This window comes from Capronia coronata, assembly GCF_000585585.1.
Source record: "Capronia coronata CBS 617.96 chromosome Unknown acBCG-supercont1.1, whole genome shotgun sequence".
NCBI lineage: Eukaryota > Fungi > Ascomycota > Eurotiomycetes > Chaetothyriales > Herpotrichiellaceae > Capronia > Capronia coronata.
Window position 1 is genome coordinate 2,267,605 of NW_006912893.1, and position 26,007 is coordinate 2,293,611.

At 51.9% G+C, this 26,007-nt stretch overlaps 12 protein-coding genes across 12 annotated transcripts; 5 read left to right on the forward strand and 7 right to left on the reverse strand.

The window, feature by feature from the left end:
* Positions 1–703: 703 nt before the first annotated feature.
* On the forward strand, positions 704–1,894 carry A1O1_00797 (2-dehydropantoate 2-reductase; the record flags this gene model as incomplete). Its single annotated transcript, XM_007721713.1, has 5 exons — positions 704–744; positions 809–902; positions 957–1,011; positions 1,071–1,270; positions 1,325–1,894. The coding sequence occupies 5 exons, from the start codon at positions 704–706 to the stop codon at positions 1,892–1,894; spliced, it is 960 nt and encodes a 319-aa protein (XP_007719903.1).
* Positions 1,895–2,573: 679 nt separating this feature from the next.
* Positions 2,574–2,792, reverse strand: A1O1_00798 (galactonate dehydratase; the record flags this gene model as incomplete). The annotated part of the gene is made up of 1 exon (XM_007721714.1): positions 2,574–2,792. The coding sequence occupies one exon, from the start codon at positions 2,790–2,792 to the stop codon at positions 2,574–2,576; it is 219 nt and encodes a 72-aa protein (XP_007719904.1).
* A 295-nt stretch (positions 2,793–3,087) lies between these two features.
* On the reverse strand, positions 3,088–3,372 carry A1O1_00799 (galactonate dehydratase; the record flags this gene model as incomplete). The annotated part of the gene is made up of 1 exon (XM_007721715.1): positions 3,088–3,372. The coding sequence occupies one exon, from the start codon at positions 3,370–3,372 to the stop codon at positions 3,088–3,090; it is 285 nt and encodes a 94-aa protein (XP_007719905.1).
* A 562-nt stretch (positions 3,373–3,934) lies between these two features.
* A1O1_00800 (galactonate dehydratase) lies at positions 3,935–4,186 on the reverse strand (the record flags this gene model as incomplete). The annotated part of the gene is made up of 1 exon (XM_007721716.1): positions 3,935–4,186. One exon carries the CDS (start codon positions 4,184–4,186, stop codon positions 3,935–3,937), a length of 252 nt encoding a protein of 83 aa, XP_007719906.1.
* A 964-nt stretch (positions 4,187–5,150) lies between these two features.
* Positions 5,151–8,063, reverse strand: A1O1_00801 (uncharacterized protein; the record flags this gene model as incomplete). Its single annotated transcript, XM_007721717.1, has 2 exons — positions 5,151–7,813; positions 7,862–8,063. 2 exons carry the CDS (start codon positions 8,061–8,063, stop codon positions 5,151–5,153), a joined length of 2,865 nt encoding a protein of 954 aa, XP_007719907.1.
* Positions 8,064–9,490: 1,427 nt separating this feature from the next.
* On the forward strand, positions 9,491–10,322 carry A1O1_00802 (uncharacterized protein; the record flags this gene model as incomplete). The annotated part of the gene is made up of 2 exons (XM_007721718.1): positions 9,491–9,812; positions 9,877–10,322. The coding sequence occupies 2 exons, from the start codon at positions 9,491–9,493 to the stop codon at positions 10,320–10,322; spliced, it is 768 nt and encodes a 255-aa protein (XP_007719908.1).
* A 289-nt stretch (positions 10,323–10,611) lies between these two features.
* On the reverse strand, positions 10,612–12,076 carry A1O1_00803 (uncharacterized protein; the record flags this gene model as incomplete). Its single annotated transcript, XM_007721719.1, has 2 exons — positions 10,612–10,757; positions 10,816–12,076. The coding sequence occupies 2 exons, from the start codon at positions 12,074–12,076 to the stop codon at positions 10,612–10,614; spliced, it is 1,407 nt and encodes a 468-aa protein (XP_007719909.1).
* Positions 12,077–12,698: 622 nt separating this feature from the next.
* On the forward strand, positions 12,699–14,312 carry A1O1_00804 (uncharacterized protein; the record flags this gene model as incomplete). The annotated part of the gene is made up of 1 exon (XM_007721720.1): positions 12,699–14,312. One exon carries the CDS (start codon positions 12,699–12,701, stop codon positions 14,310–14,312), a length of 1,614 nt encoding a protein of 537 aa, XP_007719910.1.
* A 744-nt stretch (positions 14,313–15,056) lies between these two features.
* Positions 15,057–16,463, forward strand: A1O1_00805 (uncharacterized protein; the record flags this gene model as incomplete). Its single annotated transcript, XM_007721721.1, has 1 exon — positions 15,057–16,463. The coding sequence occupies one exon, from the start codon at positions 15,057–15,059 to the stop codon at positions 16,461–16,463; it is 1,407 nt and encodes a 468-aa protein (XP_007719911.1).
* Positions 16,464–17,016: 553 nt separating this feature from the next.
* Positions 17,017–18,913, reverse strand: A1O1_00806 (uncharacterized protein; the record flags this gene model as incomplete). Its single annotated transcript, XM_007721722.1, has 3 exons — positions 17,017–18,240; positions 18,287–18,449; positions 18,504–18,913. 3 exons carry the CDS (start codon positions 18,911–18,913, stop codon positions 17,017–17,019), a joined length of 1,797 nt encoding a protein of 598 aa, XP_007719912.1.
* Positions 18,914–19,466: 553 nt separating this feature from the next.
* A1O1_00807 (uncharacterized protein) lies at positions 19,467–20,618 on the reverse strand (the record flags this gene model as incomplete). The annotated part of the gene is made up of 3 exons (XM_007721723.1): positions 19,467–20,111; positions 20,158–20,349; positions 20,403–20,618. The coding sequence occupies 3 exons, from the start codon at positions 20,616–20,618 to the stop codon at positions 19,467–19,469; spliced, it is 1,053 nt and encodes a 350-aa protein (XP_007719913.1).
* Positions 20,619–21,427: 809 nt separating this feature from the next.
* Positions 21,428–25,429, forward strand: A1O1_00808 (uncharacterized protein; the record flags this gene model as incomplete). Its single annotated transcript, XM_007721724.1, has 2 exons — positions 21,428–25,044; positions 25,213–25,429. The coding sequence occupies 2 exons, from the start codon at positions 21,428–21,430 to the stop codon at positions 25,427–25,429; spliced, it is 3,834 nt and encodes a 1,277-aa protein (XP_007719914.1).
* Between the last annotated feature and the right edge of the window lie 578 nt (positions 25,430–26,007).

A 26,007-nucleotide genomic window follows, 5' to 3' on the forward strand; every position in this document is an offset into this window, starting at 1 on the left:
CAGAGCATGACAGAGGAATCCGGGGCAGCTTGGCAGCGACGAATGTCGAGGAAGGGTGTTAGAAGCATGACTAGACCGAGGGACAAGAGGAGATCAGAAACTCGATGAACTTTGAGTGGTCAAGACAAGTCATCGACGCAACAAGAGGCGGGGTGAGGATGGATGATGATGGGGCCCCGTACTAGTAGGACTCGGAGCCGGCCGTTGAACCAGCCTCACTAAAGTTGACATAGTGGCTTGGGAGGTGGGGTTTAGCTGGCTGTGAGATTAGCATCCACCAATCTTGTTTATGGTTTAGTCCTGAACAGGAGGAAGCTGCGTTAAGGGCTGCCGGCCTGATATGTGACTAAAAGCCTCTAAATAAACTGCGGGTAGGGGGGATATTGGTTGGTTAGTATAGTAGTACCCCACGGACACTGTCAGTGTAATCGGCTACAACTCCGGGGTCGGTGATGATCGGAGATATTATTCTTTGTATGTGTTCGTCCAGTCCTTGTTGCTAATTCCTCGAATATCTTGTACTTGAAGGGCGTCAGGCTCGACATCTCATTCAGCGAGCCATAGCTTTGGAGCGGGAAGAGAATTCAGGTCGGTGATATGCTTTTGTCCCATGTCTGAAGAACTAAAGCAATTCGAGCCAAATCAAATCTGTATATTGACCGAGCGGTGAACTTTTTCGCACTTGGGCGTCGGAGTCTCCAATATGGTAGAACAGATCAATGTGATGCTTTATGGTCTGGGGGCGTAAGTACATGGAAACAACTTGTAATCCATATGCTGCGCTGTTTTCTGACAGCGATTGTAACAGGATTGGATCCTTCTACGCCTTCATCCTAAGCCGATGCAAGCGGGTGCGGATGACAGTGGTGGCCCGGTCCAACTACGAAGCGGTCAAGAAGAACGTGCGTACATCTCCATTCGAGGCGATCGAAGTAATCCGCTGACTGAAGTGACAGGGGCTGCATATCAAAAGCTTGAACCACGGAGACCACGTTGTCCAGCCAGCCAAAGGTATGGCAAGATCTTTTCCCAACTGTCTAACCTGGAAGAGATCTGACCAGGTTGAATAGTTGTGAGAACGCCAGCCGAGGCAGGCGAAACATACGACTATGTCGTCTGCGCACACAAGGCAATCGACAATGCTTCAGTGCCGCAGCAACTGGCGCCTGCCATTGACGAGAACACCTGTATCGTGATCATCCAGAACGGGGTTGGGAATGAGGATCCATTCAGGAAAACCTTCCCCAAGAATGCGATCCTGAGCTGCGTGGTATGTTATTGCTTTCCAGCCCAGCAAGCACTGAGCTAACTCTGACCCTTACAGACTTGGGTGGGCGCGATTCAGAACACCCCTGGTGTTGTAAATCATACCACATCGGAGAACACCCAAATCGGCATATTTCCCAACGAAGCACTAGAACCGACCGTCGAGAAATCCAGACTCGACGAGTTTAGCTCTTTGCTGCGAGAGGGAGGTACACCTTTCACAATCGAGGATAACATCCAGGTCCAACGCTGGGAAAAGGTGGTATGGAATGCGGCTTGGAACACCCTGACCACTCTGACCATGCTCGACACACATGCCTGGCTCAATTCATCACCAGATTCGGTGCCCATGACACGAAAGCTGATGCGCGAAGTCATCGACGTGGCACGGAAATGCAATGTTCCTGTTCAATATGAGCTCATTGACCAACTCATCGACAAGATCCTTGCGATGCCACCCATTGGAAGCAGTATGCAGACAGACTGTAAGATGGGCAGACCGATGGAAGTAGATGTGATCTTGGGAACTCCAGTGCGGAAAGGAAAAGAGCTAGGTGTGGGCATCCCCACATTAGAGGTGCTTCATACGCTGCTCGTTGCCATCAATACTCGGATGACGCCAAGGTAACAGGGGGTGGGTGTGTTGGAGCAGTCCAGTGAGTGTATAGAAAGAATCTATAGGCATCCGAGACTGCAGCATGTTAATTCACGGCTAGAATGTCTTTTCATACTCCATGTATCTGTATGTTCTTCATCTTTCCCAGGAGACTCAGCGCAACAAGTATCGACCAAGATGGTCATGGTTGCTGGGACTCGTCCTCAAGACACTGCAATCACAACAGACACAAGGATCATCAAAGTGCATCTCTATTCTCCAGATTCTTCAGTGTTCATTTCATGACTTCTCTCATCTTCAGTATAAGTATCCCCCCACTCTTCCACTCACCCTTGGGTTCACCTCCCCATCCACCCTCCATCAACGACAACAATCTTCTCTGTAACATAAGCACTAGCTTGACTCACCAACCAAACCACCGGCCCCTCAAGATCCCCCGGACTCCCCCATCCGCCCATGGGAAACCGTTCAAGGATCTGTCTAGCATGGGTCTCATTGTTGAACAGCTAAATGAGAGGTAGAGCTAGTAACTGGACTATACACCGTAAGTAGTCACAGCAGCATTCTTTGTCCCCCTTCTTAACCAGCGATCAAAGGACTTTCCCATCCCTTTCCTCCAGGTCAAATGCTATGCATCCTACCATTCTCGAATAGCCCCATCAGGACCATAAACCTCCTTACACTGCCAAGGCTAAGTATCTTTCGCGATACGCCGGACAACATCTTCATCAATCTCAATCCCCAGCCCTGCACCAGTAGGGGCCCTGACATAACCATCCTCGATATCAAAGACAGACTGATCCACCAGATAGGTGTTTAGATCCTCCTCACCGGCCTCAATGTTATAATGCATTCCGAGCGACATTTCCTGGTCACGAAATTGGGCGTGCTCAGCGCGATCTGGATACATGCGGCCAGCGCAATGGGACCCAGAGGACAATGCGGCGCGATGGCCACGTCGTAGGCTTCAGCCATAGTGGCGATGCGTTTTGTCTCGGAGATGCCGCCCGCGTGCGCAATGTCCGGCTGGAGGATGTCTATGCTGGCGTCCTCGAGAAACCGCTTGACGTCCCACCGTGTGAACAGTCGCTCTCCTAGAGCAATTGGGATCGTGGTGCTCTCTGACAATTGTTTCAGTCCTTCGGGGTGCTCGACGAGTAACGGCTCCTCGATGAAGAGGGGTCGATAGGGTTACAGTGCTTTGGCTAATTGCTTCGCCATCGGTTTGTGGAGGCGGCCGTGGAAGTCGAGGCCGGCATCGAGACCCAGCGCTTCGTCTTGAGGCGTTCGATTGTGGCGTCCAAGACGGAAGGAGAGTCGAGCCAGTTGACGTCCTCGGTCGCGTTCATTTTGATGCATTTCAGACCTTGGGCGATGCGTGCTTTGGCGGCCTTTTCGATGTCTTGGGGTCGGTCGCCGCCAATCCAGGCGTACACTTGGACTTTGTTACGGACCTTGCCACCGAGGAGGCGGTAGATTGCAATGGACATTCAACTTTCGGGCTAGACAAGTGTGTTAGTGAGAGCCCGGCAAGGCGTTGGAGCAAAATAAAAACGATAAGCATAAAGGAGTTGAGGTGATATTTGCGAAATCCAGAGCAGTGCCATGGAATTATTGAGTAATGTTTGCGTACCTTTGAGATCCCACAGCGCGATATCAATGCCTGACAGTGCAGACATGAAAACAGGGTCGCCGCGGTAAGAATCCTAACCTCCAGATCGTCTGCCAGATATGTTCAATATCACTAGACAGAAGAGACTCGTTAACGTTCCGCGTTTACCTCGAAGCGTCCAGAAGCCGGCAGCACCAACGTCGAGAAAAGACAAATACCACAGAAAGAGTGTTGGACAGGAAGGATCTGAGCGGTATGCCTCCACTAGAATCCATGGTATCGCACCCCACGCGAGTCACCCAAAACAACACAAAACAACCGCACAGAAAACCAAACTACCAATAAAGGCGGCAAGAATGCCAACATGGATCAATCGCCCAACTCAAAAGCTTATCATAGCAATAACCAGTAATTCAGTCACGGGGGAAAGGAGGAGATACTTACTCAGCCTCATACCCAACAATCCTGTCCACAATCTCATCCAACAACCCCTCAACAACCTTCGTATGTCCCTCCAACGTCGCCTCTCCCCAGCCATAGCCGCCCTGATCATCGGTGACCTTGACAAACAACCACCGCCGCTTGACGCGGAAATATTCGACGGTTTTGATTTTTGCCAGCGACAGCCCAGAGACCTGGGGCACGTGGCCTTGGGATATGCCCGCCTGGGCGCGGAGCTGGTCGGTGGCCATTGTTCTGCAAGGAGATAGATCCGGCTTTGAAGCGCGTGGGTTTTGATTGGCTTTTCTCAACAGAGAGTCCTCGAAGTCTTTTCCCCTAATGTAACAGGAGGGGGATCAAGGTCAGACGCAAATGTGTGGTAGGTTATAGGATGTATATCCCGTGATCAAGGATCGTGATTCGGCACAGATACAATCAAACCGGAACGGACTAAATTAATTCCTCTTTCGTTTGGAGAATTGATGTGGGCAGGCCCACTGACGTCGTCGCTGCCGAGTCGTGAAAGGGATAGACTACCGTAACAAAAGCAGGACCTTGTCGTGGAGGGTCAATTGAACCTGGCCAGGGTCAGGTAAGGATTCCCAGAAGGGGTGTTCGAAGTCGACTCTTGTTTGGTATGAGGAGTGAGTATAAGCATAGAACAACGTCTTCGCTCAGTCATGCAGTATGCACTGTGCAGTATGCAGTATGCAGTATATAGGCTTGTAGTATCAGATTTCTGATGAGAAAATATCTCATCAATCTGTGAGATGATACTGGTAGTTCTCATTGACGTTGACCGAACATACGGACGGACTTTGACCCGAACAGCGAAGGATAAAGATCGAATCAAACCCCGCGTTCCCCGCCCAATATCCTCCCCCACGCCTGCTCCCCACCCCCGAACCCCCAAACCCATCCTACGATCTCTACCCCTTAAATCCCCCTTTCACGCCCGCTTGGTTGGCCGTAATCATAACCCCCAGTAAAGATTCCACAGAGAGTGATCAACAACCCCTTGATCCTCAATACTCCGCCGGCACAATCAACCGCCGGCTAAAATCCGTGCACCCGCGGGAGCTTAAGAGGCTACAATGGGCTTGAAGACGACTACTGGAATTAGCCTGGTATATACAAGCTCATTCTGCTCCTCGTCATGGTTGACACAAGACTGTCGATGATATCTGAATCCTGGGTTTCGTGGATTCTGCAGGGCTATGACCGACAAGCACCTCTCAACAGCATGAGAGCGTTATGCAACAGATCCGCCGCTTCATGTAACAACTCCCATCTGGAGTCACGAAATGCGGCTTCCAAAATGGCCAACACTCCGACGATATTGTTGCGCCCATCCTTAATCAAGTCAAGCTGCTGTGGAGATTGGACCGCACCCACCGTCTGTAGGAATGCTTGTGCATCCTTGACCACAGCTTCGACCTGCATCTCACCCCCGTCACTGGCCACGTTGAGCGTGGAATGGTTGGAGCTATGCGAGAGTACCGATGTAGCTCCTGGTGAGGCGGCAGGCTGGAGGAGACTAGGAAATGGTCGGAGGACACCATCCATGGCGAACCCGTACGACCAGACCACCAGCGCCGCGTAGTACAATGACCACGGCCTGACCATCAAGTGGTCGTCACGGGCATTGTACAAGCTCCTGGGACTACCACCATTTGTGCCGGGGAGAAGTACTGACCGCAGTAGTTGAAGGGCATGCCATACGCCGATTTTGGCACTGCCGCCTTTGGCCCAGTCAAAGACCTTGCACTTGACTCGTTCGTAGTCGGCGTTGGTGATGGTCCGGCCGAACAGTCGCTTGACGCCGGCAAAGATCTGGCATTCCATAATATCAACGTGCATGGCAATATGGCTTAAGTGGTACAGCACATCGGCCGTCTTGGCCATGTCATCGTCGCCAGATATAGTATCGTTCTTTTGCCAGGGAAGAGTGGCTCTTCGCATGTGTTCCATGTTTTCGTCAAAGTCGCGTTTCCAGAAGTCAAACGCTTTTGTGAGTGGATTTCTCCAACCATCTGGGACACCCATCGTTTGCGACACTCCCAGACTGGAAACCTGTAAATCTCGTTGATGCATGTGCCAAGAGACCGAAAGCAGACCCGCCATCAGGATCATCCGGCCAAAATTGTTCGTCCGGACTTTCCGACCCGTTAGTATCTTCTTCAGTCCTTCGAGGAATGTGGTGGGTTTGATCCCGTTGGCATGTAAGCTGGCTTCCACCCGAACGACTTCAGCCGCAGAGGTTGCCGACCAAAGAGCATCATCACAAGGCAGGGGTAATCGGATCTCGTGGACAACCATCATGGCTGCATGGCCAAACATGGTGGCGTGGACGGCGTCAAGATAAAAGGCTGCATAGGCCGCGCGGCGGGTAGCTTCTGCCGTGATCCAACGACTCCACCATTCGTCTGGGGTTGAAGGCATTCGCAAAGAATCTTGACTAGCCGTCTCTATCAGAGCCGTCCCTCGTCGCATCAAGTTGATGGTAGTGGCGTAGTGCATGTGCGAGCGCTCGTGGAGTAGTCTGTTCGCGTTCATCTTTTCGTAGACCTCCAAAAGGAGTAGTGTTTGGAACACCCATAATTTGGCTGGAGGATGGAAATCGTTGTGCATGAATACCTGCCATCGCAGATGCCAGGCAATAAAGGTGGCTAGCCGGGCAGCAGCATCTGTCACTGCTCGACCATGTGCTTTGTTTAGATATGCAGCACCAATGGCCATCACGGCTAAAAGGAGGTATTCATGGATGTCGTCCGCCGAGAAGGTCGGTTGGTGGAGAATAGGCATCTGCGCGTGGAAATGGTACCAGTAGGACCCAATGTAGTGTCGCATCGACCGGATACTGAGGACGTGGTCCTCGGCATCGATGTTGCCTTGGAAGATCTCCTCCCGTAGCTGTCTGACAACTGGATTGTCTCCCTCGCTGAACCGGTATTCCAACAACTCAACCAAGGCCTTTCGTTTAGCCTGCGACAACAAATTGCTGTCTCCGCTGAGCTCCGGCACTTTGGTCACAGGCACTGTCGACCGCGGCTGTTCCATCCCAGGGTAAGCATTGTCCAATACAGGATCGGCAAAATAATCCGGGTACCCAGCGTTGCCGAAGCTGTCGATTGGGCCTGCAAGGCCGATACCTGCTTGACCAGCTACAGTAAATGGAGCTGTATGCATTCCCCCAGCATCGTCAAACAACCAAGCCGTAAATTCGTCCCTGACCGATATCGGAGATTCATTAAACGTCTGCTCGGCAAGACTGGGTATGGAATATGCTGTGGTGGATTTGTCTTGTGCTTGTTGCTCTCTAGTTGTCGGCGCCATGATGCCATTCGAGGGTGATGTTGCTTTGTTCAGGACTGCAGGATCAAGATTGTCAAACACGCCATCAGGAAGTCTGTGCGATTTTTGGAGAGACCACGACCCGACGGAGGACATTTTAGACAGAGAGTGACTGCCGTTTGGTGCGCTGGCTTGGAACCCAGGGTCAAGATTGTTCTGAGGAGAGGTATGGCGCAGATGGACGAAGCTGGGTGAAGTAACATGGCCGTTGATCGTGTTTGACTCTGGTCTTGATGGTTGAATGGTAGCTTGAAGGTCTGTGGGTTTAAAAGGAGATGCTGCCGAGAATGAAGTCCGTGACAGATCTTGTGAATGCATAGGGTTGGAAGCTGGTGATCCATGATCCAGAATAGCTTCATCGCTCCCAGAGGACCTTGGCGACAGAGGACCATTGCGCGCTCGCGAGCTGGAGTGCGACTTTCCTCGATTGTCGTGACGTTCCCTGTGTCGAATGCAGAGATCCTGTCGCACAAAGGTCCGGGTGCAACCTGGATAGTTGCACTTGTAGATCTCCTTTGGATTATCTAGACATAGTTAATCGGATTCCGATCAGGTGGGCTGGCGAAACATACGATTCAGCTGGTGGCGATAGAGGTGTTCTGCACGTGAATAGTGTCGCCCACAACCGGGATATGTACATTCATACCGGCGTCGAGATTCACTCCGACTGGCACGGCGTCTGGCATCGAAGGAGGCACCAAGGTCAACTTCCGGCTGATTCACACCCGGCCCTGATGCAGCCTCGTCCAAACGAGGTCGCTTGGGGTCGGACATGTTGGAGTCTAGAGGTTGGCGAAGCAGCTTGCATGGTCGACAGGAGTCGACTCGCGTCGAGTGTGGGGAGGTCAGTCGCAGTAGAAGCGATCAGCCATAAGGGTCTGGGAAAATCCGAGGATCGTAAGAGGTATTAGCCTACAAGAACGGTAACTGTGGTCGAAACGATCTCGCCGGATTGTCTGTCGGGATAGAGAAAAAACGGATCAAAGGTTGCGGTCTTGGGTCGTGAGCTGTAGGAGGAGACGACGGGCCAACAACCGAACCAATTCCATTGCAGTCTGCTATAACTTGAACTCGCAGGCGCGCCGCGCAGTCAAGAGTCTCCAAGTTTTCTCCCCGCACTTTATTAGCATTTGCCTAGGGCCCGCTTATAGTAATATCACTAATAGCACCTGCCAGTGTGGCACCACTGGCACTGGTGCACTACTGCTACTACCCCGTAGTGGTAATGCGAATCAGCTCTAGGAACTAACTGCGGTGCCCTGATACAAACTGCGGGGGTCATAGAAACCTCTTCACTACGTACTATAACAGAACTACTGTTGTTTGACTGTCAGTCTCGATCGTACACGCACTCCGTGTGCAGATTCCTCGTTCCTTCAGTCACCACCAGTCGGTATGACGTCCGCCCCCGGTCACTCTCGGATGCAGTCGGGCTAATGATACGAAATACTGGCAGCAAGACATCGGCTGGGGCGTGAAACACGACGAGGCATCCTGCTAGTTCGCACGGTGTGAAGCCGCGATGGTTGTTGAGAGTCCTCTTCTTGTCTAGGGAAGAAAAGGCCCGTTGCAGCGAGTACAAGAAACCCGTCTCCCCTACCTCCTCCAAGAGCTAATGCAAGGCACTGTCTGGAGATTGGGGCTGCATGAGGTAAGGACTCGCCAACTGAGTGGACGAGGGCAAGAGAAAAGGCAAGGGGACAGGAAGGGAGAATTCCCTAGGATGAACTGCAAATGATCAAAGAGCGCCCTCGTCAAACCACTTCATACGGGGAAGGTGGATGGTTGCATACCTTGGATATCAAGCCTATGGTTTATAGCAAGCTAACAACCAGCTTCACATAGATTGCCACTTCGGGCATGGGCTTCTGAACCGTCCAGTTCCTCCCATATGGGCCACAAGGACCTATTTATTTGGTGACAGAAATTCAGTGCTTAAAACATATGAACCCTCAATTCAGGAGGTCATGTGATGGGGAGAAGTGAAGGACGCTGTGCAGTGAATACTGGGTGCGGCAGAAAAGTGAATCAACACGCTTGACTCAACACGCACCTCGAGATAGTTCTGTTTATCAATGGGAATTCTTTCGTCTCTTTAGAGCTTTCCTTTGAACCAAGATATCCCACCCAAATCTAGGCTATTACCTCAACATCCACACATTCATCCATCCATCTGCTAGCATTCCTGACCAACATCCAGCATGACGACCATGCCATCTCCGACTAGTCTTGAGAAGCGAAAGCAACCAGACGAGCTTCTTTTCCGCATGTTCGAAATCCGAGTGGTCATGGAGAACACGATCGCCACCAATTCGGTTTTTGTTCCAGCGATTGAATGTCCGACTATGGCCAAGATGTTCGATGTGGTGAAATCGAAAGTACCACTGATCCGTCGCCTATCCATCCTCGGCGAGAAGCTATATGCCCCGGTCTTCCTGCTTCAAGAAGCATCACACAAAGTGCAGGCACTGAGAAAGAGAAAGTGGATCACAACCAACTGGGAAGACAAACTGGGTTTCAACCGTTGGTATACCCGACATGTTGAGGCTGGGCTTGAAGATGATCTGAAATTCGAGATCCATCTCAGAACTGGAGGTTGTGCTATGGAGAATGGACAATGCAGCAACTGGTCAGAATCCGTTGCATCGTCGTCGCTTTCGCATGTATGTCGCTCAGAAGGTCCAGGGTCCAGAGACTTTCAAGTGGGAAGTCCACCCCAAGGACCTAGGCGATGTCGGCGAGGAGGATCCCAAGGCAATTCCCCTAGCCGCCAGTACCGACGAATGGTTCCCAGAGCGCAAGGAGGTCGAGACCGAAAACGAGACAATGCAGCGCTCCAAGCGCAAGCGGCCTAACAAGAAAGATCAAGATTCAGGAGCAACGGTCGCCCAGCAAGACAAGGACTGTGAAGTGACTGTTGAGGAAGAGACGTCTACTGAGGCCATAGACCTGGATGACGTCGATGACTTCGAGATCGACCTGGACCTGAACTATGACGATGAGGACGGCGGGAGCAAGACAGGCAAGGACTAGTTCTTCAGGTCTTGATACCTTGACGCGGAAGAGCGAGTTGATAGCAACGACAATGTCAAGGCTGAAGTGTGTTTGAGGTTGAAATTGAGCTTGAAGCTTAAAGGGGAATGCCAAGAATGGTGGAGACGGCGGAGATCGAGAGAGCAACGAACAGCAATTGCAATCAATGAACATTAGCAATAGCGTCTTGCTTGATAGCAAGGTACAGGCTGAAAAGATCATTATTGATGCGTGTCATCAGGTCATAAAACATCTACAAGTGGAGCAAAACTCCATGCCTCAGCACCGATTACATGACAAGGCATTTCTGCGCATTTTCGTACTGGGCCCCCCACCGATCGATTCCTGCTTGAATCTCGTTGTCTTGCTGCTTCTGCTTGACAGCGCTCTTGAAATTCGTCTTAAGAAACTTCATCAGATCACGGTCGAGGTTGGCTAGGGGACATGTTAGTAAAGAACCAAATAACATTATCTGAGACGAGAGGCGACTCACCACTCGTGGCTTCGAGAACCACATCCTCTCGACACAGCGGACAATGGCTGCGTTCCTCTCTTTGCAGGACAATCAGACACCTGATGCAGAAGACGTGGTTGCACCGCAGACGGACCGGTTTGTATGAAATGCTGAAACATATCGGACATAAATAATCGTTGAGTTGGGGGATGATCTTGAGAATCTCTTCCGAGATGGTGAAGCAGGTGGCTTTGGCCAGGTCTTGCGTGATGAAGGGAGACTTGACCAATGCTGTCGAGACGTGGGACCGGGCATGCAGGGCGGTTCGCTTGTCGAATTTCTTCATGATTTTGTGGAGAGCGGTGCGATTGATTTCTTGAAACTTGATCAACCGGAGCAGTTTGACGTTGATGCGGAGGAAGCGATCCAAGGCCACACTAGCCCCCTTTCCAAAATTGAGGATATTTTGCTGTTGAGTGGAAAGAGCTTGATTGAATTCTTGGAATTTCTTTTGTGCATCGGCTGCACCCCGCGCTCCGGCGTCGAGTTCGTGAGACGATTCAAACACTTCGGCATCGGAATACAGCTCGAGAATCCTCCTCCATGCCTCCACCTCGTCCTTAGACCGTTTGGATTTGGATGATTTGACAGCACGTAACTCATCTCCCAGCCTGGCAATCTCCTCCTGCAGTCGCGATTGCTCGGCGTCTTGCAGGTGATCAAGATCGGAGAGCTCGCGTCGCAGTATCTGGAAGAACTCCGAGTCAGAGGTCAAGGGTATCTCGACGGTTTGAACCTGATCCTGCTCTGCCGCTTCGTTACCTGGGACATCAGGTCCATTCGAAGTCAAGTCAACGTCTGATGTGGCGTTGTTGGTTTCTGCGCCACTCCGGTCCCCGAGTCGTTGCTCATCATCAGGCTCCGGACGAGTGCTTGCAGTAGATACAGTCGCCCTCGAATTGCGCGCAAGCCGTAACAAGTTTCGACGTGTCTCTGGACTCAGCCAAGCGTCCATGGGAGAACCATCGCGTGGATCGACGACAATAGTTAACCTTGGTGTAAAGCTGTAATCGTTGCCATCCAGCGAATAGTGCATTAATCCTCCTCCCGACCCTTTCCCCGAATCGACATGCTGCCACAATGCGTCAAGAGTGTCTTTATCAAGACCAAGACTGAGGAGTTCTCTTTGGACGCGTTTGATACACTTCTTCAGCTTCTTATACGAAATAGCCGATTCAACCCAGTCTGGAGGGTATTCGCCTCTAGCAAGTGCCGCTTCATAGCCTTGACCGAATTTCATGGTGGAGCATCCCAGTAGATGAAAGCAAAGGAGCCAGTTTCGATTTCATCGGCAGTCCTCAAGGGAGTTAGTCATGTGCTTGGTAGGCTTGTTCTGTCTCCAAACTCGGCGTTGTTCCATGAGGCGGTAGGTTAATTTTGTGGAGGAGAAGCGAAGATCTGGCGGTGTTATACCCATTCCTCTAGCGCTTTCCAGGACCATGGTAGGACCATGCTCTGGCCAAAGTGATTGAGATTGAGTAGCGCGGGAACATGGGCCACGAATGAAATTGCCACCGTCCGCCACGGGGTCAAAGAGACAGAGATCATGATGCGAATCAGACGAAGAGAATTTCCCACGGCCCTGCACGTGATGCAATGGTAGCACGTGATGAGAAGACTGTACTGTCACGTGACCAGACTTTTGTGTGCCCTCGTCCCTTGGTGTCACGGCGCATGACACGCTGCACGACACGCTGCAAGGCTGTAGACTCTGGGCACAGGCACGCCTCGCCTCCGAGTCTCCTCTGCATTCTTCGCCGACAGTTCAGTTGGGGGTTGGGGGTCCACAGGGTAGAGGAGACATGAAACTCTTCCAAGATACTGGCTGATCAACTTCATCTGCGGCGAAAGCATCCATCGCTATGGGTCAAAGGCAATCTACAGACAATGCCGCTGAGCAGGAAACCCCTGCGAAGGCCGACTACTACGATTTACTTGGTGTTGAACGGACCGCAACGGACGATGAGATCAAGAAAGCCTACCGTCGCAAAGCCCTCGAGTTACATCCCGACCGCAACTACGGTAACGTCGAAGATGCCACCAGACTCTTCGCCGAGATTCAGTCGGCGTACGAAGTTCTCTCCGATCCTCAAGAACGAGCCTGGTATGATTCTCATCGGGATATCCTCCTCCGTGAGGACCAAGCGACCGGTCCTGGCGGCGACGAATTCTCCTATAACGTTCGGATGACCACTGCGGAGGATGTGATGAAGTTGATGCTGCAATTCAGTGGCCGGGTGGAATATAGCAATGCGCCAAGTGGGTTCTTCGGTGGGCTGAACGACTTCTTCAAGCAGCTGGCGAAAGAAGAGGACATTGCTTGTCAGTGGGAAGGACAAGAGCCGATGGACTATCCCGAGTTCGGCCTGGACAACGACGACTACGATGAGGTGGTCCGACCTTTCTACGCATCGTGGAATGGCTTTGCCACCAAAAAGAGTTATTCGTGGAAGGACCAGTACAGGCTGTCTGACGCCCCTGACAGACGGATCCGACGTCTGATGGAGAAGGAAAACAAAAAGCTACGTGAGGATGCGATTCAAGAATTCAATGAAGCAGTCCGTTCTTTGGTCGCCTTTGTTCGAAAGCGAGATCCCCGAGTTCAGAACAATCAAAAGTCGGAGGCCGAGCGCCAGAAGGCTCTACGTGAAGCCACTGCGGCACAAGCGGCCCGCTCCAGAGCAGCCCGACAAGCAAAGCTGCAAGAGTATGACTCACAAGCAATACCCGAGTGGGCAAAGTCTCGGACCGAAGATGAACATGAGGGCGGGTTTTCGAGTGAGTCGGAAGTGGAAGAACATGAATACGACTGTGTGGTCTGCGACAAGACCTTCAAGAGCGAAGCACAATTCAAAGCCCATGAGAAGAGCAAGAAGCATCTGAAGTTGTTAAAACAGTTGCAGAAGGAGATGCGTGACCAGGGTGAAGAGCTTGATCTCAACGCTGGGAATCCCACTATGGACCATGAAGAGGCGGCGTTCGAAGGAGCAGAAGAGGAGGTTGATACCACGCCAGGCAAGCCGTCGAAAAATGGACATCTGCCTGACGAGGACGTCGAGCAACCACCATCCGTCGACGGCAAAACAGGCACCGAGCAGGATCTCGATGAATCCCAGACCTCCGAGGACGATTATGCTTCTAGATCGGATATTGAACAACGGCTCGCAGGCGAGCCCATAGAGAAGGTCACTGCGGCCCTCGAAGATACCAGTCTGCGGGCCACTCCTGTCACGTCTGACCCCGAAGAAGATGGATCAAGGGCAAAGATGGGCAAAGCGAAACTCAAGCGAGCAAAGAGAGCCGCCCAAAAAGCCGACCAGTCCGACAGCCCTGCCTCCGAGTTCAGGTGTGCCGTATGCAGAGCCGAGTTCCCTTCGAAGACGAAATTATTCAATCACATCAAAGAGAAAGACCATGCTGCACCGCTGACGCAGATCAAAGGTGCCAGAGCTGGAAAGGGGAAGAAGAAGAGATGATGTTAATGTGAGGATTAATTCCCGTTGCTATTCTGGTCCTCGCTTTGCCGAGCAGTTTGGCCGCTGTTTCAGAGGACCGACTAGATATGTTGCTGCATAGCGAAGGCGTTGGTGAGCGTAGATAGATGTTGATCTATATTTGAAAGGCATGACCATTGACCACTGGGCGCGGTGGGTATTGACACACATTCCATCACCAGACTTGCTCATGAGATCCCTCCTGCAATCTTGTATGGTGAAATATAGTATCGTGTCCTTGTAAATGGATCTCAACGGACTGTTTCAGGCCTGTTGACGGCAGCTTCTCATCTAGCGAATCAAATGCCGAGTTTGGTCGATAAGACGACAGAACGGTGCGCTGGCGACGCGACGCTCCAGACTACAGACTCCTCACCGCGACTTGGACCAGGTGGGCGTCTTCCCAGCATTGTTGCTACCTAAGGCAGATACTTGCTTTGGTATTCAGTCATACTCAGGTACGAAGTGGAATAATGGCACACGCCGCCACGGGCAATACTATCTTCTCTTCGCTGGGTTTTCATCACTTCGTCAAGACACCACCACGCAATCACGAGCAGGACGAGTTCACTTTTCGCATCAATCAAAACATTAATCCCACCGTCATGCGCTGCCTGTAGTTGGAGCACAGGTCTGCTGTCTAGTGCAGTGTGTCACCATCACATACATACATATCATATCTATCCTATCCAGGAGAGCAAGAGTTCTACGAAAAGCCTTGCTAAAATGGTTGATACTCGGTGCGCGAATCCCGAGCTCCAGCTGGACGTCGACCAGATGATCCTCGATTACACGCTCTGCCACGCTATCAAGGCCCAATTCGACCTCCTGACCCAAGATGTCGAGCAAATCCAACATACAGCAGCCAGCGAATCGATGCATCTACTATCCATCTTTGACTCATTCTTCCGACTCTTCAAACTCAATCATCCATCGTACAGCCCGAGTCCGGAATTCAACTTCAACCTGGAATTCCTCGAGTTTCTCGTTCTCCTCGCAAGTCGGTCACCCGTTGTGCGCTCTTGTTTATCAGACAATATGCACGGCGACTTGCACAGAGACACACTCGCTCACTTGGGAGATCGTCGGAGCTGGCTTATCGCTCGAGAAAGTACTGCTCGGCGACTGGGCAAGCAGCCCGCCTTCTCCAACTCCAACTCCAACTCTATCTCCACCTCGGGCAGCATCGACTATCTAGGACTCGACGTGGCACGAGAGGTTGAGGCACAGATCTATGATGCTTGGGACTATACACGAGATTACGACCGCTCTGTCTTCGACGAGCTAGGTAGCAGTGCTCTGTGTCAGCATAACCTAAAGCCCTGTCCGCCCACGGATGACCTGCCACTGCTGTTCAATCTGGTGCCGCGGTTCATGCAGATCTCAGCGCGTCTAGTCACTGCATTCGATTTTGATGTACCGGAGGTATGGATGGATATCGCGGGCCAGATTATGCTCCAGGCCGGTGTTGAGTCGTTGCAGCTTAGATGCGAGCACACCGGAGTCGGCAGAGGAGAACTCGACCGAGAAGGAACAGAAACAGGAACAGGATCAGCAGCCTGTTATCTTCCTCGACTTGAGGATTGTTTCGCGTGGGGCAACCTTCATCTCGACCTGAACAACATGTCGGAGGCTGATGCCAGCCTTGTAGATGCGGACTGGGACCTGTACAACGATCTCTTTCGCCAGCCTGCGGATCCAACGCGAGAGACACCCGAGTGGACCCAGCACCGTCTGCACTGGCTGTCTGAGTTCTCCATGGCCGCGGACGCGTCCCAGCCGTCTCAAATGTGTCGACTGGAGCGACTGGCGCAGAAATATCCGCTGGCCGAGTTTCAAGCGACCCTCGTCCAGTATCTGCGCTGGGGATGGGAGTTGACGTGCGACGATGACGTTTGGGGCAAGCCGGTCCTCGTCCAGATCGAGGAAGGACATCTCAAGAGTCTCGGAGTCAATGGCGCAGAGTTTGACGAGTTCATGATTCGAGTCGGGTTGAAGAAGGATGTGAACCCCGTTAATGTTGAGAGAAGGAGGCAAGCGTTGGAGAGAAATGCCATTGCAAGATATGGCGAGCGTGAGATTGATGCGTGCCGGAGGAAATATGAGAAAAGAAGATCTCTGGGACGTGTGTAAATAGAGGTGACGATCCCAAATATGTCTCCAGCGAGGGACTGGACGATCTGACGAATCTCGAGGGCACATTGCGTGACCCTCCTCTAACCTAACTTTCAAATGACGATTGTAAGATCAGTTGGTCGCCCTTTAAACGCCGCAAAGCTAAACGTCAACAAAGCGCCTGGCCCTGACTGCAGAACAGGCCAACAGGATATCCGAATCACTCTTCGTGTGGCCTAGACATTGGCATCCATTGCATGTCCATTGGAACGATATGCCAGGCTCGTATTTGCGAGCACAGACCTCGTCACGGTACCCAGAAATACCATAATCTGCCGACCAGACATGCCACACAAGCAGCCTTCATACTGAACCCGGCCTTATTCACTTGGATGCGGGAGACAGTGAAGCTACTGAGCCACCGCCCGTTCTCCTATCCACGTCGACATGCTGGGGCGCTAGACCTCCTATGCAGCCACTCGAAACATGAATATCAAGGACTGTAAGATCTCAACATGGGGCTGTTCAAGGAACATTTCAATTCTCGCCTCTCCTTCCCCACGCCGAAGGCTCAATCCTCGGGATACTCGTCGCGCACGTTACTCACAAATGTGCCGGTCTCGCCATCAAACCTCTTGAACCACTTACCGATCTCGACGGGGAACGCATCCAGCACGTCCTCTGTGACCTCATCAGGCTCCAGCACTACCACATTCTCCTCGGCCACATAGCGTGTCGACTCGTCGTCCACCAGGACGTTATAGAATGGCTGATGACGGCCATTGGGCAAGCGATCCACTCGATTCATGGTGATCCACTGTTCCTGCATACGACAGTATGGATCCCATCCATATATGACGGCGAGATATCCACGGCGCCGGTGTCGGAAGATCTGGCCCACGCGATACTTGACCACCGAGTTTTGCGGGTCGGAGCGATGCTTGGGTGACTTGGATTCGTGGTCCGCTTCTTTGAGTTGCTGAATGAGACTGCGGTACGCCTCGCCGTCAGGCAGGAGGTCGGTCAGTGGCAACACGTGCGTTTCGTATAGGTGGATATCCAGATCAAAGAACTCAAGGAAATGTTGCGTCAGGACCGCCAGATGCTGGCGCAGGTTGGCTGGTTGTGCGGTATGTGGAGATGGCAGGATCACTAGTGAGAAAAGGGCTGCGTAGGTTGCTAGACGGCGGTTTATGGGGTGGGCGGGAGCGCCTGGGTAATGGGTGGACGAAGACAGGATGTTATGTGCCGTACGGATTGTCATGTCGCGTGTCGTTGCACCGGACAGGTATGATGTGGTTTGGTTGGGCGTCGAGGTTGGGGCAATAAAAACCAGTTGAGTCTGAAGTGAAGATAGCGGTATCGGTTCGGACGTGTTGAATGGGTCCATGTACATGTGTGTCAGTTCGGACGGCACGGCGTTGGGGCCGACGTCGGACTGGAAGCCATCGGGGAGAGGATTGCCGTCAAGGTCGATTCCTTCAGGAGGTTCGACTAGAGCGTGGACGTGGAATGGAAAACTGCATGGTGAGGCACGCAGGCCATATTGCCGCGCGATATAGCAGAATATGACGGCGGATACCAGCGGGACGGAGTTTCGGTTCTCACTAAATAATGACACTCCGAGGAACATGTGGTCGAGGCTGTGGTAGTGGCGATCTCCCTGGATCCCCACCCATTTGTTTTCAATAAGATGGTCGGCGATCGTGATGGCTTTCTCTCGCGGCGTCATATCGTCGATATCGGGATGTGCTGCGCGAACTGAAGCGACGTAGGAATCCAGTCGAGAGAAGATCTGTCGTGGGTCAGCACATTGACCTGTGAGTAAAATAGATACCTACGTCGTCCATGTCGCCCTCGGGTCGCTCTTCAAGGACGAACATGTCAAGTGCAGCAAGAGGTCCTTCAAATGGAATTGTAGCTTCGCCATGGGCTCTCAATCTCACCCACTCCTCCACTGCCAGCAGTCGATGTAGACAGCCGAGAATAGCATGGCTCCAATATCTACGAGAACGAGTCAATACTTCCATCGTGCCAGTCCCGTCAACGTTGACTGACCTCTGCGCCAAGTGGTTCTCGGAGGAAGAAGCATGCCAGAACATATCGATCAGAGTGTCTTTGGCATCGTAGCCGGCGTCCAGAACGGACTTGACAGCATCCAAACGTCCGCGCTCTTCGGAGATGACCCTTTTGATGGCATTCCTTGTCGTAGAAAACGCAATGTAGCGATCGGCATACACGGCTTTCCAGTCGTCGAAGGTGGCATCTTGAAATTTGGCTTTGATCTGATGCCGTTTATCCCACCATCGAAAATACCGCTCGCAATAGCATTTCCAGAGCAGAGGCTCATTAGCCACATCAATAAACCGTCGGCATGTTTGCTGTAGGGCTGCATTCGTCGGAGGCGACATATAATACAAAATCACCTGGAGCACTTCGTCCGGGAGCTTCGTGAGTAGCGAACTCATGGCGCAATCTTCCAAGGAGTTGACGATTAGCTCTCGTGGTAGCTACGCTGGTGGGAAGTCGCCTCTCAGAGACGTAAAGAGACGCAGTTGATTTGTGGATGAGAGCGGTCATCGGAGGGTGAGAGATAGAGAGAAGAGCAGAACAGAATGTATGAGAAAGGGCGAAAGAGAGTGAGGGAGAGAGAGGGAGAGACGTCATTTAACCGTGATAGACGTCGGATCGGGCCGTCCAATCAGAGTCGCGATATATTGTGATATAACATACTAGTAGTAGATAGACACTCTTGACACGTATTTCAACTAATCATGACCTGGTGGTAGTACACTGCTGAGTATCAGTTCATTCCTCCGTCTGCGTCGTTGTATCTCACGTCCGATCGATGTCTAAGCTTGGGAGGTCGCCACCTTGGAAGGACACTCTTCACTGGCTTCGAAATCACCCGGGACGACAACGACAACGACACTCCCTCAGGCGATTTAGCGATTTAGTCACGAAACAAGCCCGCCAGCATCATCGTCGCTGCAGGAATACATGTTCGAGGAGCGCTTTCAGCTAATCTAACTCCTCTCTCAGCGTGTCCTTCTCGGCGTGGAGGCGCACCAAATGGGCAATGAAAGGGCCCCAGTCCTCCCTCGCCCGCTCCATCTTGACTCGGTCCTCTTCCAGACTCGAGGAGTCCGTCATGGCCGTCAACGCCAACAACGAAAACTCCAAGGCACTGGTTGCCGCCGTCTCCCATTGAGCCTGAAGCTCAGGTAACACCATTGCCACCCAGCTGTCTCCCTTTGTGAGACTTCCGATCTTTCGGGGTAGTCTCTCCATTCCATCCATCCTCCAGATAGCGCCTTGTGCCGGTACGTATGCGACAAAGTGAAAGCCGTTCTCGTCATCATCATACTCATAATCTTCTCTCAGTCGCTTGCGTGGACGTTTGGACATGGCAGCCTTTTTCTTTTTCTCGGCGGCGATGAACTCATGTTTGAGGCGGAAGTCGACGTTCATCTTATCCAGGTCGGTCGCAAATGAGTTGTGTACATCTCTAACATGGTCAAAGCAGTCCAAGGACAGTCCCCGATCTTTTGGAGTCATGTTCATTGTGTGTGTACGAAACTCGTTCAGGTGTTGGCCTAGGTCAAGGTCCATGCGATTGTTGATGATGTTCATAAGTGCGATGGTTGCGCATGAAAAAGAAGATGTCTGGAATCATAAGCCGATGTCGTGCAAAGTAGGTGGGGTGATGTACCTGATTAGCAAACCAGACACCCTGAGGCGGCTCAGTGACATTGTTCTGTATATCTGTGGGCACCCATCGCGATAGGAAGATCAGGCCGTAGACATCTTCAGGTGGATGGTCGAACACGCTGTCAAGTGGGACAATCTCGTGAACCTGCACGTTTGGAACTCCCCATTCACGTAGCAGTGTAGTGAATATGACCTAGACGTTGTTAGCACCATGAAGACTGCGGCAATTGACGCAGCAGAACAGACAGGATCGTTCTCCAGCTCAGCCCAGCCTTTCCAGGGACCAATCTCGTCATTTGTCGCGACAGCATCATCCGTACCCAGAGACCCCGTATCGTCCACAGAAGAACCGGCTACCGAACTTGCTTGAGTGGATGATCTGGCAAGTTGAGGTTCGACGGCCAGCTTTGTGGCAGGTGTATCATCGGCGGAAGCCGTTCTTGAAGTTCTCGTCTCCACCATGGCGCGTTGTTGTTGCAATTTGGTAAACGCAGAGTAATGATTTCGGCCAGATCGGGCGGTATCCTCCTACTTTAGGCCTGACAGTGCGCGCAGTATCCGCCGAAAAGATATATGAAGGTCGCGACTGCATGTATCATGACACTGCAGATAGTCCAACAGTCTTAAGTCGTAGACTAGCAGTAACAACACTTTTGGTTCGCTGAAGGACTGTTGAAGGGGAAGGAAGAAAGGAGACTCCATTTAGTTAGATGAGTCTCCTAACCAATTCGGTGCTGACAACACACAAGTGAAGCTGCGGCAGGAATGACGCTCATGACTGGCTAACGGAAGATGCACCAAATATATTGGTCCAAAGCCATATATGCTACACCTAATGTACAGATGTTAAACACTGGGAGCGCCCCCGGTATTGAGGAAGTTTAGGGTCACGTGCGAGGCTGTGAAGAGACGTCATTGTTCATTCCTGCCAAGCATCGTTTTTGGTCGCAGCCTCGTTGCATTCACGCTGCAAATGCTGAAGACGCGTTTCACAACACGGCCACGACACGTCGACAGTCAGGCTGCCTGAAGAACCTGCTTTCCATCATTGCTTGCTCTGAGGCCTGACAATCACTGTTGAGGGAGCAATTACCTTTGTTCAGCCAATCGCCCATACCTATCCCAGCCACAGCCGTCCTCCCTCCGACTTCAATCCTACCATTACTGGGTACAAACTTCATTCAAGAGTCCTGTTGGACCAAATATTTGGTCTGGGAAACAAACGAGACATCGTCGTCCGAAAAGAGGAGGCCTTATAGCCGCATGATGCAATGAACGAAACTCCGCGACTGCGGTCGGCCTTCCCTACCACTCCTCGTACCGATCCTCGCCTGCGGACATTCAACAACAATGGGCCTCCGCCATTTGGGTCACCCCAGAGTCCGCCTTTCCATAAGCCTTCTCCGATAACACGGCCTGTAAGGCTTCCTGCCGATGCTGCGCCCAGAAGCAGCAGCACACCGGTCATTCCAACAGATATTGTCGATGTTCCCTCGCAGAGGTTCTACGTCTTTGCATTCTATGTTGGTCTGACTGCGTGGAGGCTGTACAATTCATACAATGTCGAGAACGACCTGGACTCAACATGGCTATTCCTGAAGTGGGTGGGAATCGACGCTGCATTCTTCGTGGCGCTGCCTGCTTTCAGGATACCATGGTTGCAATGGTCATTTGCGACCACATTCACATTTTGGCTGCTGCACGCCATAGCCAACGCCTTCTTGATGTACCAGATTCCCATCCCATTGATGTCTTGGCTGGGGGCTCTTGTCAAGGTGGCCTATGACCGAGAGCTCTCGATATCGGAACACCGAGTAAAGCCTGCCGATATCCTACAAAATTCGTCTATCATTTTGGGCAAACAGATCATCCACATCCTGCCCGAAGGGTCTGCAATTCTCAATCCAGAAAAGAAGGCTTTCTGTCTTGACGGCTCTATTCCTTCGGTTGATCTACCTATCCAGATCAATCAGACCATTCCTATTTCCATCGAGCTGCAACGATTCGATCTTGATACAGACGAAGTGGAATCGATCGTTATTGGGAGCAAGCAAGCCAAGCAAATGCTGAAGAAGGCCAATGAAGGGTTCTCGACATCCGATGCACACATCCCTCGAGTCTTGCGATATCCCGTCTCCAAAAAGGGCCTCTATCAATTGGTCAGAGTCATCGACACGACGAAGCTGGAGGTGCGAAAACGCAGTTTCGATGTTCCTGTAGTGTCATGTCCACAGGCTTCCATATCAACCGGGTCGGTGGACAGGTGCACAGGAGAGCTGAGCAATGTGTCGCTACAGGTCGCTGGTGTCCCACCATTCAAGGTGAAATATAGCAAGACCGTCAATCGCAAACAATTCAGTTCAATTGTCCAGAATGTCCAGCCGCGCGCCGACTCGGGTTATGTCTCTCCAGACGAGGCTTCTGAGGCCCTTGTCGACCCTCGAAAACCTCAGTGGGGTTGGACAAAATCCACCACGGAATCTTTCGAAATCAACGAAGCTCTTCACCAAAATGGAAGCCATTCATACACGGTGGAGGAAGTGGAAGATGGTCTGGGCAATAAGGTCGTGTATGACGCGCCTAACCCTAAAGATACACACTCTCGTCGAACGCAAAGCCTGACTGTACACAATCGACCTCAGGTCAGTCTATTTGGTCGCAATTCCGACCTGAGGATGGGGGTACCCAAGGATAGTTCACTCAAGCTACCTGTTCGCCTCCAGCCGGGAGACAACTTGCATTCATCCGACTGGCCCTTGAAGCTCAAGTACACTTTCATCCCGGAAACCGAAAACGAAGGCGAAGTGCCCCAAATAGTAGAGCACATTCATGAGATGACCGATGATCGTTCGGGGCCGCGGATCAGTAAAGCAGGGCGGTATACTCTCAACTCTATTGATAGCCAGTACTGTCACGGGGAGGTTGCAGAACCGTCAACAAGCACCTTGTTCAATCCTCCCGAGCCTGGCCTTACCATCGAGACTGAGGATATCTTTGACAAATGTGCCGGTAATCCTATTGGCATGTATGTCAACTTGGACTTCACGGGAACCCCTCCATTTAAGGTCCGATATACCGTCACTCATCGTGGCAAAGCGCACCCTAAAGTGCAAGAGTTCTCTGGTATGCGAGGCCAGATTGAGTTACGGGAGAAATCAGCCGGCTCTTACGTCTACAACTTTCTCGAGATTGAAGACGACGTCTATGACCCCATCTCCTTGAAAGGCAAAAACCTAATCCTGAAACAAGACATCAGGCCGCCGGCATCCGCAGGTTTCGTTGGCGACAATCATGCTATAAAGGCATGCCTTGGTCAGCCCGCGTCGATGCGAGTCAGACTAACGGGTCAAGGACCTTGGGATCTGGACTACGAGGTTGTTCACGGCGGCAAGCGGAAGAAGCATAATGTTCATTCCGAAGAGGAGGTCTTCAAGATCGAACTCCCTGGGCTGACTGACGGAGGGGCTTATTCAGTCGTTCTGACTGGCGTTCAAGACAACACGCGCTGTCGTACCACGTTGAAAGAAGAACGCCAGATCGATGTGAGACCAGAACAACCGCAGGCTGCCTTTGGAGACATTGAAGGAAAGCGAACTATTTTAGCATTGGACGGCAAGTCGATCAAATTACCCCTGCGACTCAAGGGTGTTGCGCCGTGGGCTGTCAGGCTTCAGAACTTGGACGATGGGTCGCAGTCTATTGAGCAGATCTTTAGAGATCCGAACTCCGTGTTCATTGTCGATCGTCCTGGCACCTATCAGATCCTGTCGGTTCACGACAGTTGCCCCGGCACGGTTGATAGCAAGGCGGATAAATTCCAAGTCAGCTGGATCCCTCGGCCTACGCTGTCTGTTCAGGATTCAACAGTGGAGAAATTGAGTGGTAACGAGCTCCGGAAACCAGGCGTGTGTCAGGGTGACGAATCGGTGCTCGCGCTCGGTCTGAGTGGCACTCCTCCATACCACTTGAAGTACCAGCAGAAGTTCGACCCAGTCAAGGGACCTTCAGCAATCAGCAACAAGCCAGCCAGCTTCGCAGGCGGCAACGCCCTTATCAACCTTGACACCTCCAAGGCAGGCGAATACACGTATGTGTTCACTGAACTTGCCGACGACCGCTATGCTCATGACAAACACCGGTTCACACCCACGGTCGTCAAGCAGCAAGTATACGCGTTACCTGCTGCCAAATTCGCCCAAGCAGGAAAGACCTACGGTTACTGCAAGGACGACCCGAGTTTCACTTCCAGCGTCGAAGAAGAGACCGAAAACATTCCCATTACCTTCACCGGCACACCGCCGTTCAGTGTCGAGATCGCAGTTACTCACCACGGTGTGTCTGCACGACCTGAAATCCATCGCCAGAGGGATATCTTCTCCAACAGCTACTCTTGGCCTCTGTCTCGAGCATCCCTTGACCTGGGCACACATACGATCTCAATTCGGGCCGTCAAGGACGGCCGAGGCTGTGAAAGCATTTTCGAATCGGATCCGTCATCTGTGCGTGTCCATGTTTCTTCGCCGCCGACCATCATCCCACTCGAAACCCAGGAGGATTACTGTGTCGGCGAACATGTCTCCTTCTCCCTCAGCGGCCAAGCGCCATTCGACGTCTTCTACATCTTCCAGAACCGCGAGCGCAAGGCACGCGTTACCGCCAGCGAGTTCCGACGACTGGCCGAGTCGCCCGGCGACTTTGTCATTACCGGCATCAGCGACAGTGCAATGGGCAACGGGAAATGCCGCGCCAGGAAGGAAATCAAGAAAACCATTCATCCATACCCGACCGTGGAAATGGGTCGAGGCAAGACTCTCATCAGCGATATCCATGAAGGCGGCGAGGTCGACATTCTATTCACTTTTACCGGCACCCCGCCGTTTGAATTCACGTAAGTTATCCCCCCAACCTCGTCACGCAGTTGTCTATTCAGTACCCGGGAAGGGATCTCTATTGTCAGACCCAGAGCGATGACATTAGACTTCTCTGGGGACAAACAGAGGAAAGGACAGATCACAAAGAAAGAAGACGGATACGCTAACAGGATGTTCGTATTTAGGTACACCCGATCCGAAAACGTCAAGAAAGGTCGAAATCCCCCTCCAATCCTCGAAACGCGCCACGATACGTCGACCGAGTTCACCAAAATGATCCGCGCCAGCGATGAGGGTATATACGAAGTCGTGTCGATCAAGGATCGCTTCTGCTCGTATACCAAGCCCAGTCACAAATCCGGCGGTGCCCGAGCGGGCGGCCAGAAACTATTGACCTTTTGAGCTTACACATTGCGAATCCGAACTGAGAATGGGATTGAGGGATGAAGAACAACAAACCAACCACCTGTATTGGTTACTGCCATAGACTGGCTTCATTGTAATTAAAAGATTGTTCTGGAGCTGGAGCTGGAGCTTCGACTGGAGCCTGGACATTGACTGGTACCACACATGCTGACGTGTGATGTTGGAATATAAGCTTCACCTTAACCTCGAACTTGAATTTGAGATTGGAAGAAGCTTGGTCTCCTGATTGATCCGTTCAATGTCTCCATCCCTTTGTGTTAAGTTATAGTGGTAAGACATGTTTCGACACACGCTGCCTACCATTCTCTCATTTTCGGTTTTCTTTCTCTCCTCTCTCCCATCTGCTTGGAAGATACGCGGCACGTGTCACGTTTGCGTAGGCAGGGATATTGTACGCCGTCAACCGGCTCTCGTCAAGATCCTGTTCGAGCCTTTCAAATGCCTTGAAATAAAGGGACGGAACGAATAAGGGAAAGGGGTTCGAGAGACAAGGCACGAGAGGCAGAAATTGTATTGCGGTTACCAGAGTCAATCAATAATATATCACAGGCGAG